The 16,745-nt window shown below is 41.0% G+C and overlaps 1 protein-coding gene across 3 annotated transcripts in view; it reads right to left on the bottom strand.

Moving 5' to 3' along the window:
• LRRC28 (leucine rich repeat containing 28) overlaps nucleotides 1–16,745 on the bottom strand; it is a 155,492-nt gene that overhangs the window by 47,530 nt on the left and 91,217 nt on the right. For 2 of the 3 annotated variants that reach the window (XM_080807662.1, XM_080807663.1), the window contains exon 6: nucleotides 11,970–12,176. The exons of the other annotated variant lie outside the window; for it this stretch is intronic. In XM_080807662.1, coding sequence (XP_080663788.1) covers nucleotides 11,970–12,176 — 207 coding nt within the window. The remainder of the gene's footprint in view (nucleotides 1–11,969; nucleotides 12,177–16,745) is intronic. 3 annotated transcript variants of the gene reach the window in all.

The raw sequence follows: 16,745 nt of genomic DNA, 5'->3' as shown, positions 1-16,745 counted from the left end.
TTCTTTTCCTATCTCCTGACCACTTCGGGGAATGTCCTGTGTTACGTATGCCCCTAATGGACGGAACTGTTTTTCACTGAAGCTGAAAGTTGTGATCAAATCCATCACACAGGAGTAAGTGTAACACCACACAGTCATGAGTATTCAATATAGACCCTTAACCTTTCCACATGACACAATCTTGTCCAGAGTAAGAAAGCAGTACCGACATCACAGGCATCAGAACGCAGTCTGAATCCTGGCTTTCTACTTTCTAACTGACTCAGGACACGAGGGGCAAATCCAACGCTCCTGGCCTGTTACCTCCTCCGCAAAACCAGACAGTACTACTACTCTCACAGGCTTGTCAAGAAGCCTCAACGATGTATACAACACCAGAGGCATAATCACTGGTTCTCGATACATCTCATCTTTTACCGCTCTCCTCTGATTACAAGGAAAGATCACACAACAGTGCAAGATCATAAAGAGAAGTGGGCAACTTTTGCTCAGGCTGGCCCAGCACAGCTGACTGGCCAGGCCGAGACCCCTAAATACCTGGCAAGGTCACAGGCTGTCCCGGCAGAGCTGTGACAGGCTCATGAGAGCATGCTCTCGGCCAAAGACTTTCTGCTCGCAAAACCCCAAGCACCATGGAATGGCATTTTGTAATCATAATGAGGCTGAAATATAAGTATTTTCTGTCTTACTAAACTTTGAAATATCCTTTCTGTTCCTAAGAGAGAAATTTTTCACTTAATCATGAACTTTGGAAGAGACCATTTGCGTACTAGCTAACGAGCTGGGTTGTTTTCTTCCTTCCGTTAATTTTAATATACTCCAACCTTGCAATCAGTATACCAGGTAATACTATTTTTTAAGGTTCCTGTGCAAAAATGCTCAGTACGTGAACTTTATAAAGCAAGGAAGCTGTCCATATGCATGCAGAGATGCTAAAGCAACAAAAGAACTTTTTCATGTGGCTTTTAATAGTGCTGTACTGTGTCTAAAATGTTTCCCCTTTTTTCCAGATGCACAGATCAAAGTATTGTTAAGTAAGAAATTAGCAAAAGCTAGCAGTCCTGCACAAACTCCAATTCTTTTTTATTTATTTTTTTTCCATCTTCAAGGCCCTGGCATATGCAGTGCACATGGCTGAAGAAGGAACAAAACGCTCCTGTGTAGCTAGGTTACTGTTCTTTTTTACTATAAAAGCAAGCACGGAATGACAGCAAGGGCCAGAACTTAATAGGTAGGATCTGTTTACTTCACGCTTACCAGTATGAAACTCATTTATTTTATCGTAAGGTGAATGATGTATCCTCTTCCACAAAATGATGGGGTATCAGAAACTATAACATCAAAGCAACAGACCCATATAGGTTATTTGGAAGACTCTGTCCATGTGTCAAGTGTCAATCAGTCAGATAATAGTACTTATTAGTCACGATTACATTTTTAATGTAATTATAACATGTGGGTTTCTTCACAATGAATTCAAAATAATTTACGGTGCATTCCAAAATCATCTTAAAAACAAGTTTAAAAATTTACCTACATGGCTTTTACAAAGAGAACTTTGCAACTGCTTTTTCAGAAGAATGACTTTTAAAGTGTTAGTTTCTTTTTTAATTACTGAAGTACAGTTGACATACAGTGTTAGTTTCTTTAAACATACGCACACATACTCCATTAAGTCTTTTACATAATCATATTCTTTCTGATCTACTCAACTTGCACAAAGATTTCACAGTGAATTATAATTTAATAAGATGCTTTCTACATAGATCATCGATAATTGTGAAAATAAATGGGTTTTAATGAATTTGAATGACTGAAGGCTTCTTTTGCTGTTGGTTTAAACATTCAAGCATCACCATCTCTAATTCCTTTTTTTTCTTTTTTTCAGCACCTCTATTTGTGCTGCATAGTTCTAGTGACAAAGAAATTATTACAAGCAATGAGCCAGACACTGTGCTAGATGCTTGGGGTACAAAAGTGAAGACACACACAGTCCCAACCCTTTCTAACAGTCTAGCAAAACAATAAAAATAGCTCATGTTGACCCCATGCTTACATAGTACTTATGAGTGACAGAGTATTTTAAATGGATCTCATCTAATTCTCACAATAGCGCTATGAGTAGGTATTCATTTTACCCTGTTTCTGAGACTTAGACAAATTAATTAGCCTTTCTAAGCCCAAGATCACACAGCAATTAAATGGCAGAGCCAGAATTTAAAAGCAGATAGCCTGGTTCACTGTGATGTTAGCTAGACAGCCTCCCCAAACACGTCATTTCCATACAAGCAGGGAACTCCCACATCACATAGGAGGTGGTACTCCCCAGCATGGGGGTGGGGTGCCAGAGGACAAGCACTGTGCCCAAGCATCCAGGTGTGACGTCAGGAGATAGAACCAAGGAGATAGATGTTGAACAAAAGAGCCCTTTGCTTCCTTTATTTTTTTACTTTTATCCTCCTTGTTTCCTTTAAAAGATCATATAAGTGGTGAGGGTAGTTTGGACTTAGAGATTTACAGCAGTAATTTCAAGAAATACCAAGAAATCCCTTAGAGAAGATCCCAGAGAAGGAGACTTCATGCTGACTGCCCAGCAGACTCAGGAATTACAACACCGAGTCTTCCAGCACTGTGGCCGCCAGCTGGAGAGAACAATGTCTTCATTCTGCATCTCAAGCTGCTGCCCAGCTGGACTTGTACCTGTTTTTTCCCCTGCCCCCCCCCCAAAACTGAAGAATTTTACTGTAAACTATGACTGATAGAAACTCCAGATTTTTGCTTTAGAGTCCACTGACAACATCTTCCAGAGTTCCCTGGGACTGTACATTCTTGTCACCATTTTTAAAACTCAGTTCCAAAATCAAAGTAACAAAAACTTTGCTGGCAAAGATTCTGCTCAAAGATATAAACTTCCTACTACTTATTTTTTTAAAAATATATTTTTAATTTCCTTAAAAAGATTTTTATTTATGAGAGAGAGAGAGAGAGAGAGAGAGAGAGGAGAGTCAGAGGAAGAAGCAGAATTCCCCACTAAGCAGGGAGCCCGATGCAGGACTCAATCCAGGGACTCTGGGATCGTGGCCTGAACCGAAGGCAGATGCTTAACTGACTGAGCCATCCAGGCACCCTCCTACTACTTATTTTTCTAAATTTCCTGTCTGTATTACTATATTCCCTATGCTAGGGCGCCTGGGTGGCTCAGTCGGTTAATCATCTGCCTTTGGCTCAGGTCATGATCCCCGGGTCCTGGGATTGAGTCCCGCATCAGGCTCCTTGCTTAATGGAGGGCCTGCTTCTCTCCCCAAGCTCCGCTTGTGCGTGCACTCTCTCTCTCTCTCTCTCAAAAATAAATAAATAAATAAAATCTCATATATCCTATGCTGTACATTATATCACTGTGTGTTATTTCTTTTATTACTGGAAGACTGTGCCTCTTAATCTACCCTTCACCTATTGTGTCCATCACTCCACCCCCTCCACTCTGGCAACCATAACTTTATTCTCTACATCAATCTATGTTCTCTGTATTTATGAACAAAACTCATAGTTTATAAGTTTCTTAGACTGTTAGTTTGTCTTGCTTTTTAGATTCCACATATAAGTGAATTCATACAGTATCTGTCTTTCTCTGTCTGACTCACTTCACTTAGCATAATACCTTCTAGGTCCATCGATGTTATCACAAATAGCAAGATTTCCTCCTTTTTTATGACTAATACTCCACTGTCTGTATATCTTACATCTCCCCTGTCTATTCATCTATCAGTAGACACTTAGGTGGCTCTCGTACCGTAGCTATTATAAATAAGGCTGCAACGAACATAACGGTACATCGTCTTTTTGAATTAGTTTTTTCTTTTTCTTTGGATAAATACCTAGAAGTGGATTTTCTGGGTCATAATACACTTCTATGCCACTTTCCAGAGTGACTACACCAATGTACCTTCCCACCAACAGTGCACAGGGTTTCCTCTTCTCCACATCCTCACCAATGCTTGCTATTTCTTGTTTTTTGGATATTAACCATTCTGACAGGTGCGAGGTGATACACCAAATTGTGGTTTTGATTTGTATTTCCCTGACGATGAATGATGTTGAGCACATTTTCATATGTCTGTTGGCCATCTGGATGTCTTCTTTGGACAAATGTCTATTCAGGTCCTTTGAACACTTTTTAATCAGTTTGTTTATTTTTTGACATTGAATTTTAGGAGTTCTTTATATATTTTGGATGTGAATCCTTATTAGATACATCATTTGCAGTATCTTCTCCCATTTAGGAGGTTACTTTTTATTTTTTTGCTGGTTTCCATCATGGTGCAAAAGCTTTTTAGTTTGATATAATTCCACTTGTTTATTTTTGCTCTTATCCTTGCCTGAGACAGATCCAAAAAAAAATAATCACTAAAACCAATGTCAAAGGGGTTAATTGCCTGGCTTCTTCTAGGTGTTTTATGCTTTTAGGTCTTATATCTAAGTCTTTAATCCAATCTGAGTTTAATTTCATATATAGTATAAGAAAGTGGTGAAGTTTCATTCTTTTGCATGTTGCTGTACAATCTTCCTACAAAAATTCTTGAAGAGACTAGCTTTTCTTCACTGTATATTCTTGCCCACTTTGTTGGAAATTAACTGACCAGGTAAGTGTGGGTTGATTTCTGAGCTCTCTACTCTGTTCTATTGACCTACACATCTGTTTTCGAGCCTGTGCCATACTGTTTTGATTACTACAGCTTTGTAATATGATTTGAAATCAGGTAGCATGACACTTCCAGCTTTGTTCTTCTCTCTCTGGATTGCTTTGTCTATCTTTTGTGGTTCCATACAGATTTTAGGATTGTTTTTTATACTTCTATGAAAAATGCCATTGGTATTTTGATTGGAATTGTATTGAATCTTTAGGCTGCTTTGGGCAGTATGGACATTAGAACAATATCACATTTGTACCCTTTAAAAAATGAGCAGCAGTTCTCTCTTGTTTTAAACTGGTATTTAAGAAAACAGGGCAGATCTTTTCATATGAATCACTTCCCCAGCCCCAAATCCTATTCCAAAACTTAGAGAAAAATATACTCTAGTGAACTTTTCTCTTCACCCATTAGCACAGTACAGCCAGTGTCTGCCTATGCTGCAGAAGCCATATTAAATAATCATATTAACTTCCTAAGAAAACCTTAAGGCAACAGCAAAGACCCACTGTGATGAAAGAAATACAAAGCAGAGGTATCATTAAGACAGTGGAAAAGGGTTAGATGAGTAAGCAGCATGAAGACAAACAATTTTTGTTACAAATACTTGCAAGAAGATAGGGTCCAAAAGAGACCATTGAATATCCATTTTCATGAAGAAATAAAAGTTATAATACCTATTACGGAAACAAGGTCTGCCTGGACTTTAACAGAATAATTCTCTCTCACTTTTTCCCGTTATTAGTTTTTGAGCCTTGTTATCAAACCCTTCTTTTCTCCTTTTTCATTATGCCTTTGATTAGAGATGTCCCCAACCATCCCCACAGAACATGGAACAGAACACGATTTCAGTGGCATGTCTGGGTCTCTCCTTGGAAAGCAGTCATCATAACTTCTACTCAAACACAGGACTAATTCCAACCACCGGGACTTCTGGTCTGTACTAGAACAAATTTTTTAAGCCCTGGGACTTATTTAAGGCCACACAACTTTGCAAACAGTTCCCATTAAACAAAGACCTCAAGGCAGTAGCTCTTCAAACTGCTGATCAAATGCATTCATGGTTCAGCAAAGTACAGTTTACATTCATCTCTGAGTCTGAGATCACAGGATTATTAGCTGGTTTCCATCTAGTTTCCACACTGGTTTGAAGTTTAGTAGGTTCACTGTGTGGACTTAAATACTTTCTTAAAAATAGGAAAGAGCAATTCTCTTCCTGACTTTCTAAGTCAGAGCGCACAAGAACGAGAAGCAATAAAAAACCAAGCACAGTTAACAGATTTGTGTCTAATACGCCATTTGCAATGAAAGAAGGGGCTGCTCCCAACTTGGTATAAACTGGAGGGAGCTCCTGTTATGGGATCAAAGGGCCGGTTTTACCTCCCTATCAAAGTCACGGTGTATAATCCATAGCAGCAATGGAACGGTCGCCTCACCCACAAGTGCCAGTCTTCGGCACACGGAGTAACTCTTCCAGGGGGAAACAACACACTGTACTACCAGACTCTCCAAGGACTGGCTCTAGGACTGGATTTGAAACCCAAATGGTTTTCTATCAGCAGAAAGATATTTTCCACTAAGCTCACTCCATGCTAGTTTGTGTACTAGAATATTCTATACATCTCATTGTCATTTGCCAAATGTTCTTGGTTAAGAATTCGCTCACTGTTTTTCTAACACTCAAAAATTCCACCTCCTGGGGTGCCTGGGTGACTCAGTCGGTTAAGTGTCTGCCTTCAGGTTAGGCTGTGATCTCAGGGTCCTAGGATCGGGCCCTGTATTGGGCTCTCAGCTCAGTGGCGAATCTGCTTCTCCCTCCCCCTTTGCCCCTAACCGCCCCCCCCCAACTCATGTGCACCCTCTCTCTCAAATAAATAAATAAAAATCTTTAAAAAAATGTGGGGGCAACTTTTGTCTCCTCATTTTCTTAAACCACAGGAGTTACTGACATTGAGTTTAAATGACACAGTGCTTCCTGGGGGCTAACTAAAGGATGCTCTTCCATAGCCAATTTGTGCCTGGGCAACCTCACAGTACTTACATCTATTATTCATCATTAAATAAGTTGTGAACATTATTGAATAATCGGGCTTATTAACTATGCAAGAGAGACCAGGAACACCTGGTAAAAAAGCCTTAGAGGAAAAAAACAAACCAAAAACCTTCCCTTTGTATTTTCCTACACTTTCAGAAGCCCAGAGGTGAGTCACAACTCTGGGAGCTATTTAGTGTGAAGAACTATATTGACTCAACAGCAAATACTCTCATTTCAAAACCTCTAGTAAATCTCATAGCTTGAGGCTCAAATGATTAGTCTCCCCGTCCTCTTCAGTGATGGTCACCGCTGTGGAGAAAGTTTCTGCTTGTAGACTAACCTGTCACTCAATCATCATGGTATCGTTAGAACAGGAACATCCTTCTTTCTTGATGCATCTCTTCATCTTAAAAAGAATGTCCTCAAAGAGTGTTATGGTTTACCTAGTCTTACTCATTACTTAAGCCATCCTACATATACCTTCTGCAGTTGTTTTTTGAGGACGCTAAAGTAGGACATTCTTTTAAGAAGTCCCATAAAAACTTGTTTTTCTTCTAAGCCAACTTTCTGTGGCAGGCAACTGAATTTAGTAAGTAACTCCCCAAAACAGGATTCCGACCTCCAATAACAGGCAGTGATATACTAGCACCCATTTCATAAGCCTTCAAGTTCCTGTACTGTGCTCACAGAATCACACTGAAACAGAAGAGACTTCTATATGAACACTTCAGTTGCGTGTGTGTGTGTGTGTGTGTGTGTGTATACACTATCTCCTAACTACTGTAAAGAGACATCCCTATTTGCTAGGTTTCCAAGAACAGTTCGGTTGTTGAGGAAAGGCAGTGCCCACAGCTGGATGCTCCATTTGACTCCGTCCGCCATGGTTCACAGCCTTAGACGGCTTCTAGACGGTTTATCAGAAAGGAGTTCAAAGAAAGCTTTCAAGTGCACAAACTCTGTGGCGGGACAGCTATGGATTTAATTCCTTTTCTCCAAAAGACCTAGTTGAATTCCTTTCCAAAGCCACCTTCGTGGTATTAAAAAATAAAACAGAAAAACAAAACTCCCACAAAACCCAAAAACAAAATGGAGAAGATCGCTGATATTTCTGTCAGATTCACTTTCGTCATCTTCACAGATTATCCTGTTCTCCAACCTCCCAAAGCCCTCTTTGGCTGTCTCATGGCGGTGCCACTCTCTGGCGGTCACTCCCACTTCTCTACAAAGGTTCACCCCATATAACAGGGGACAAAGGCCACCAATGCTTGTATCTGCTTCCTAACCCTGGGCTCCTGCTGTCCTCAAAGAATCAGTCTGAGGCCCGGGCGGAGCCCTGCTTCAGGCAGCCTGTTCCTTTCTAAGTGGACAATTTTCACCCTCCTCCTCTTGCTTGTACGTCTTTCTCTGGTAAAATCAAACCTTATCCACAGGCCTAAGTCCTGCCAGGGCCGTGAGCCTTGTGAGCCGGGATGGCACCCAGAGGAATGTGAAACTGCTTCCATCTCCTGGGTGTCTGCGGCCCCAGGCTGGAGAGCTGCGGTCACCTTGACTGCTGTGAGGGACCCTCCTCAGAGCCCAGGGCAGATCCTCCTTCCTCACGTGCTCTTTGACACCATATCAACCAGTTCACAAGGCAAAACCTCTCTGAACACAGAGGCAAGGTTTTGGCGTGACAAGACATCTAGAGACAGAGAGCAGTCGGCAAGGCTGTACTCAGCACTGAACCCAAGTGCTGAAGAAGAGATGCCCACTTCTTGCCCACATTGGCGCTTACCACAGTGCACAAAGACGACACCCCGGCAAATAAGTAACTGAGACGCTACAGCAGAAGAGCAGCTAGGCAATGTGTAATGGACTGTCCCTTTGACCCAACGATCCTTTCTATGACCTTGCACCAGGCACTGCCACTCATGCCATATGCTGCTGGATGCATTCAGCATGCCATACAAAGCCAACCCAAAGTGGTCAAGTTCCTATTGGAATGGCTTCTCTCTTCTCCCAACATCACTGTCACCACCCCCACACACAGGCTTGGCTGTGTCATTGCTAAAATGATAGGTCATAAGAGTAGCAAATGACCAGGGTAATAAGGAACGATGGCTGGATGAAAATAGTGAGGTAGGGAGAATAGGTAAGATGAAGGGCTTGGAGCCCAGCTGGACTTGAGACAGAACCTACCGGCTAAAGATTGGTAAACAAGATTCATTTAGTTTAGAAAGTTTGATTATAGGGGCGCCTGCGTGGCTCAGTGGGTTAAGTCTCTGCCTTTGGCTCAGGTCATGATCTCAGCGTCCTGGGATAGAGCCCCGTATTGGGCTCTCTGCTCAGCAGGGATCCTGCATCCCCCCACCCCCACCTCTGCCTGCCTCTCTGCCTACTTGTGATCTCTCTCTGTCAAATAGGTAAAGTCTTTGAAAAAAAAGAGTTTGATTATATGTGGGATTCTCAGCAGAACCTGGGCTCTAGAGCCCTAGAGCTAGATGGCGTTCTGGTAAGTGCACCTTTGGTATTGGACATGAGAGCAGAGCTGTGGATCAGAGCCACAGGCAGGATGGAGTCAGTTGCTGGATGAATGAATGGTTTAGACTTGAGACAAAGCGCATCTGATGGAAGAAACTAGAAAACAAGAAAAACAAGTTTTGAACAGCATAAAGTTAAGGAATCAGGAACTCCACGGAGGTTGAAGGGGCCAGGCAAAGTAAGAAAAATGGCTAACACCAAGAAAGAACTAGGTAACAGGTCTCTGGCCTAAACTTTTATATGATTTTTCTTGCTGTATGACCTGCTGATGATAGACAGATTAGAAATAAGTAACTGGGAGCACCTGGCTAATGTCCAGATCGGGCAGGTGAGACAAAGCTATACCCTCTGGCAGACAGACCCTACTAACCAAGTAGAGACAGACACTGAATTGGGCCAACTAGAGTGTCCATATGAGTGTTTGAATACAAAATGGCTGCCCAAATTTGACACTGGAGGTGGCTATACAACTAGAAAGATGTTCCGCATAGTTCAGCCCTATTCCTATCTTTCTTTCTTTTTTTTTTCTTTTCTTTTCGAGGAGGGAGAGAGGTGTGGGTGTAGGGGCAGCAAATCTTCAGCAGGCTCCATGCCCAGCACAGAGCCTGACATGGGGCTCGATCTCATGACCCTAAGATCAAGACATGAACTGAAGTCAAGAGCTGGGTGCTCATCCAACTGAGCCACCCAGGAGCCCCAAGTTCAGCCCTATTCCAAATGAGGTCCCTTTGCAGAGGGATCATGCCTGGGATGTAGAGAGAGCATGTCAAAGTGGAAAGAATGAGGAGTTTAGATCAGACAGAGTCTCTGTCTCTCACTAGCTGTGCTTTTGGATAGGTTACTTACCTTCTCTGAATCTCAATTTCCTAATCTGTATACAGGTTGTCAATAAGTTTTGTAATAACAGGTTCTGTAATAATTAAATTAGAGAGTCTCTGTACCGTGCCTAACAGAATACCTAATTCAATAAGTGATTGTTCTTACAAATAGTTGCAGTACTATTACTCATGGAGACACTCCCTATAGATGTGGTCAGTAGTAACAACAACAGTAATAGTAATAATTCTATGAACAATAGTACCAGCAACTCCAGACTTAACAAGCGAATCTGTTTCTGGGAACACCTGAGAGTCAAAGCATGGTTGCCTGTAATGGGATGTGCAGCCTGACCTCAAATGCTGACGTCAGACCACTGAGTTCTACATCACGCAGATCAAATCATCACATCCTATACTTCCCTCCCCCACCTTCCCTGATTCACTGATCGGCATTGCCTGCAACATCCTGGCCATCCGTTGGTAGGGAGCTGGCATCGGTACAGGCAGCAGCTCTTAGGAAGTGGTAAATACAAGTTTTGGGGGTTACTAGGGACGGTATGAATATGAGGAGGACGGAAATTTTAAAAAGCAGGGTATGGTAATCCAAAAGCTCTACCTTCTCAGTTGGGTCATCTGCATTTGTACAGGGCTGTAGTGTTCTTACAGACATGCTATTTTATTGGACTTCAAAATAACTCTAAAGTCAACAGGATAAATGCTATTATTTACAGGTAAGGTAAATGAAGCTCAGAGACGTTCTGGTGGTTTACTCCAGGGTGTGCACTGTGAGGTGGGGTACCAGGTGAGAACCTGGATCTTTGGATTTGTAGGTTGGTGCCTGACTACTTGCAATGGTTTTACGACCTGTGGTTTACCCAGCAGGCATTTTATTTTTTAAATCTATTTATACTTGATATTTTTCTCACTTGAAAGAAAACTCTGGTTTCTTAGAAATGTAACTTGCTTCTGAAATGGTCTTATTTCATTTTGCTAATTTTATAAGTACAAAATTCAATTATATTTATAGAAAAGTAATCTTTTTAAATTGGATAATTATTCGGTATTACTCAAACTGATTTTCAGATTTCCCAGTTATTTTTAATTGAAAATAATATGTGTACTGTATTATGGTAGAAAATATTTCCTCTCAGGGACTAGTAAATTATTCACTTCGCTGCCATCAGGGATAAATTATTCATTACAAAAAATGCTTTTATGAGTACAATCATAGGAGGCTTACTATGACAGTGTAGGGTTCTGTGGGGCTTCCTATCTTAATTTTTTTTTTTAAATGGCACATTTGTTTCTTACAAGTTAACAAAATAATGCAATTCTCAGTGAAAATAAATGTATTCTTTTATGAAAATGGGCCTGCCACAGAAATCTACAGTGAATAATATGTTATATGTTAGCCAGTGTGACATTTCTAGCTCAGCAGGCAGTTCGGCCAATTGTAAAGTTTTAAAAATTGTGTAGTCTGGTTATCTGACAATACTAATCATTAGGATACCCAATACAAATTTTTCTCTGTAGAATTCAACATCTAGATAGATATCTTTGTACCAGTAGCTATGCTTTCATATTGCTCAATATTCCCCATCAATTTTGTGGTCTTATATATACATACATATATGCTTTCATTAGAGTACATCATCTCCTATCACCTGTATTTTTGTCCCTATGCAACATTTACGCACAGATTTCCGTTTTATGATACGAAATCCCGGGCTGAAACCAACTTTGTTAACCGGAATTGATGCTTTGTTCATGACAGAAGTGGATTTAGAGAGGCAATTCAAGATAAGCAGAACGAAGGAAACTACCCTATCCTTCCTAGTCAAGCACACAAAGGCTTTCTGTCTCCGTCTTTGGCTTTTTTGGCTTTGCCAGCCGAACACGATCACTTACCAAGTGGCAAAAATGCAAGACGGTTTCCAGCCATGGAGAGCTCGTTGAGGCTGGGCAGCTGGCAGAGATGACGCGGCACGCACCATAGACGATTGCGGTCCGCGGTGAGGTACTGCAGAGAAAGGCACAGGTGAAGCCTCTCGGGTAAATTTAGCAAACGATTGGTAGAAATGTCTAGTGTCTGCAGCTCCTTCAAATCGCCAACCTCTACAACCAAAATCAAAATTAAGATAAATCGCATCCTGATTAGATTAAATAAAATGAATCAATACCGTTAACAGTTCAAAACAAATAAAATCAGTCGCTGCGGCAATTTCCATAGACGTGAATGCCAAGGTAGGCAAACAATCCGACAGAGGTAGGTGTCTTTAAATTAGCCTGCTAGATTTTTTTTTGTTTTGTTTTAATGGAGAAGAACAAGGGCCTAGAAAAAGGAGAGACACAAAGTAGCGAATATGAGCCAGAAGTCTGTTACTATGGTTTCTGCTTCTTGATGAATCAAAAGTTGTTGCTGGTGTGGGAAAAGAACACTTACGGTCACTTCCAGGTACCTGGGCTTTGCTGCTCTTGTGATTTTACCTTCTATCTAAGTAAATATTAGGAGACTTAGAAACAAATTATAGTAACCCACCAAAGTGCACTTTGTTTATGTGAACTAGACAGAAAACTATCTGGACTGAGAATTGAGATGCCTCTTGGAAATGTTCACAATGGCGAAGAATATGATGAGATGAAATTGTTGGTAGGCAACAGTTTTAGACACTGTTCAGCCACGTGGTTCCTTTTTTAAAAACCCACTCCAAGTGTACACATCCTATGAAGATTTACTTTCATTCCATCCAAATGAAGTCCTCCCATTCACTTGAATATTCCCTCGTTAATGATACTGATACTAGTAATCTGTTCCATGGTGAGTACGGTTATGTCCCTGTATTACGCCAAATCCCTGGGTCTGAAGGTTGGGAAGTTCTTTAAAAGGTACTTCATCCTTTTCAGGAAAAATCAGCGCCATGAAGCCTCTCCAGGCACAGAAAGCTCTGCTAAGCAGTCTCTAGGGAATGGACCTTTACTCTGTGAGTATAATCCGCTCAAGGCTCCACAGCAAGGGTCCTGTTGGTCAAGTCTACTTCTTCTACATTGTGGAACTTCCAAGTTGAAGACCACGGAGGGTGTCTCTCGGCTTTCTCTAATCCTGACGCTGTTCCATGAGCCATTCCCCTCGGGGTAAAGTTTCCCATGTTCCCACCACTTTATTGCAACCCCCTGGGCACATCCCAGTTTGTTCAGGGCTTGGGTTAGTATTAGTAATGTCTTCTCTCCTGGACAGAAAATCTCCCCGATGGGATGCCCAGTTACACAGACTACATTTTCTTACTGCTACAGACCAGGAGCTGGCAAACTCGGACTCACAGGCAAAATCTCTATGCCGTCTGCAAACTAGTTTTTACATTTTTAAAAGATGGCCAAAAAACCCAGCAAAAACAGGAACAAAAAAGAATATGTAGCAGAGACCATATGTGGCCAGCAAAGCTTAAAAATATTTATTATCATGCCATTTGCAGAAGAAGTTTGTCAGTCTTCGTTAGAGACAGTTACCCAGAGCATTTTTAGTAACTATTTTTAATAAAAGTAATACAAGTGCAAAATGTATTAATTTCTAGTTATTTTTATATTATTACAAGGGATTTGTGCTGGGAAATTCATACTGCATTGCCCAATTTCCCCCCTGCTGAGCAATGTAAGCATTTGAATATGGGCAGGGAGGATTCAGGCAACCGTCTATGGTGTTTAATTGGAGTTTTGTTCTGTTTGAACCTAACTGATGCACACGGGAGTCAATTTCATTCTTGGTTCCATTAGCACAGTATTTCAGTTAGGTATGCCTGCCAATCTACCTACCTAATTCACACACAAAAAATGTTTCTAATTTGGGATGTGTGAGGTGAGGGAGTTGAGGGAGGAATCATCACGTCCTAGCAGTGGGTAAGCAGCAACTAGAAACCTTCCTCACCTTGCTTTGTAAAGTGACTACAGGACTTAAACAGGACAGAAGTGCAACCAATCAGCTACATACCATGGGGTCAAGGTGCAGAGAGAATTCGACAAGGTCTCTGCCATTGAGAATCCCTGGACATACAAGAGACAATGTTTGGGGCAGCTGGGTGGCTCAGATCATGATATCAGGGTCCTGAGATCGAGGCCCACCTTGGGCTCTGGGCTTGAGATTTTCTTCCTCTCCCTCTGCCCCTCCTCCCACTCACATGTGCTCTCTTGCTCTCTCTCTCTCTAAAATAAATAAAATCCTTAAAAAGAGAGAGAGAGAGAGACGATGCGTGATAGGAGGTCAGAGAAAGAAGAGGTAGATGAGAGGTGGAAGACACTTTTGCAAAATGTATTGGAGGAGCCAGGCACTTGAATAGCTGAAAAGGAAAATGGACACAGCGGGGCCAGCAGGGCTTGGGGGCGGGGCTGAGCGGTCAGGAAAGGAACGGAAGTGAAATAATAATGGAGCAGGCCCAACGGGCTGTTCGGAGCCTAACAAGTATCAAAGACACCCATGGGAGAAGAGTAGGAAATAAGTTCCTTGCGAGGCCTTCATGCAGACACGAGTGACAGTGAAACTGGGGAGAGATGCATGGACTCACAGCAGTGAGAATTTGACATCTCTTACAGATTCCTCCAGAATAACAGCACTCTTTAGAAGAAACCAGAATGATGGATATATAAAAAGCAGTGGAATGGAAAGGGATTCTAGGCTGAGAAAGCAAGTAGACATTTGACTAGAACACCAGCAGTGTGACAAATGTAAAGAATTCCAGAGGTATTTTAAGAAAAGCATCAGGTACGCTTGATTAGAAACAGAAAACAGTGGAAGAAAAAAATGTTCCAAGATGATGTTAAAGCTTCTAGATTCTTATACTCTTAAGTATGGTGATGCCAATCCTAAAAACTTAATTTTTTAATGAAAAAATTAAAATTATATCAGTACTTCTGAATTGCAGTATCTACTGAACCACATATTGAAAGAAATTCAAAAAATGTATTAAAAAATCCCATGGGAGCAAGCAAAATAAATTATTTTAATCACTGGTTACAAAATAACTAAATGTGTAAAAAAATGTTTGGATATGGTCACAAAAATTACTAAAGCTTGCAACTGCCCACCATTTTATTCTTTTAATAAAGATTTATTTATTTATTTATTTATTTATTTAAGAGAGAGAGCAAGGGAGCATATGAGCAGACACGAGTGGGGGAAGGGACAGAGAGGGAGGCAGAGGGACAAGGAGACTGTGCACTGAGCAGGAGCCCTACACAGGGCTCAATCCCAAGACCCTGAGATCATGACCTGCGCTGAAAACTAGAGTTGGGCGCTTAACCAACTGAGCCACCCAGGCACCCCAATTGCCCACCATTTCAATTCAGCATTGCCTTACTGTATTGTGAGATGGGGAAATAATATTTGATTATGATTCTAAATTTTCCATAATGTGATGATTTACTTTTTACAGTGGTAACAGATCAATATTTATACTCTGCTTTGGCAGACATGCACACATATTTCAGAGATTAAAATTAATAACACTTTTGACCAAAAAAGGAAAACACATAATGTCAGTACCAAAGGTCAAAGTACTGAGGGATGGGAAAGAGAACGAAAAGTTGACATTTCTTACTTCCTATGTGAGATGAATAAAAGCATTTTATTAAATCTGAAACATGCAGGACTGCACATATTAAATGCATGAGTACAACAAAAGGACATTATTCTTAGTAGCTTACAATATTTTGGCCTTTTCAAGTGTTATAAAAAACTTAAGCTATTATTCCCATTAAAGTACTGAGTTGAATACTGTCTGTAATGTGATTGGGAAATTAGTGATTTTGTCAAACTGTGAAAGTATGTGGGAAAGAGAGAAATAAAAATTAAATAGCTTCTCAGATAGACTCAATTAAGCATAATTTTTATGACCATTTTATACTAGGCCGCAAATCTAGGACTACATATGGCATCCTAACTTCAATAATTGATTAAGAAATATACTTGCTTAAGCTCAGCCAATGCAAAGTATATTTTTTCCCCCCAAATTTTATTCAAGTTCTAGTTAGATACAATTCAGTGCAATGCTGGCTTCAGGGGCAGAATTCAGTGATTCATCACCCACATACAACACTCAGTGCTCATGACATCTAGTGGCCTCCTTAACACCCATCACCCATCTAGCCCATCCCCCACCCATTCCCCTTCATCCCCCTCAGTTTATTCTTTAAGAGGCCTTTTTTTTTTTTTTAAGATTTTATTTACTTATTTGACAGAGAGAGATCACAAGTAGGCAGAGAGGCAGGCAGAGAGAGAAGGGGAAGCAGCCTCCTTGCTGAACAGAGAGCCCGATGCGGGGCTCGAGCCCAGGACCCTGAGATCAGGACCTGAGTCAAAGGCAGAGGCTTAACCCACTGAGCCACCCAGGCACCCCTCTTTAAAAGTCTTTTATAGTTGTTTCCCTCTTTTTTCTTTCTTCCTTCCTTCCTTCCTATCTTCCTTTCTTTTTGTTGGTGTGGGAGAGGGGAGCACATGTTTAGAAAGCAATTGGGTCAAACAAAAGTTATCTAAGATTCTAACTTAAATACAAGAAATAGGAAATAAGCCTGGTGTAGCAATATATCAGGTAGAAATAAAGAAACAGAATCCAAAGTGTGGGCTCCAGTTAAAAACTTGAAAACACTCAGCTAACATAAATCTAGCAAAAGTGCTCAAGTCTGAAGATGGCACCGAGG

Source organism: Martes martes (assembly GCF_963455335.1).
Source record: "Martes martes genome assembly, chromosome: 7".
NCBI classification, from domain to species: Eukaryota; Metazoa; Chordata; class Mammalia; order Carnivora; family Mustelidae; genus Martes; species Martes martes.
The sequence above is the reverse complement of the archived record's forward strand: the minus strand, read 5'-3'. Positions and strand labels throughout refer to the sequence as shown.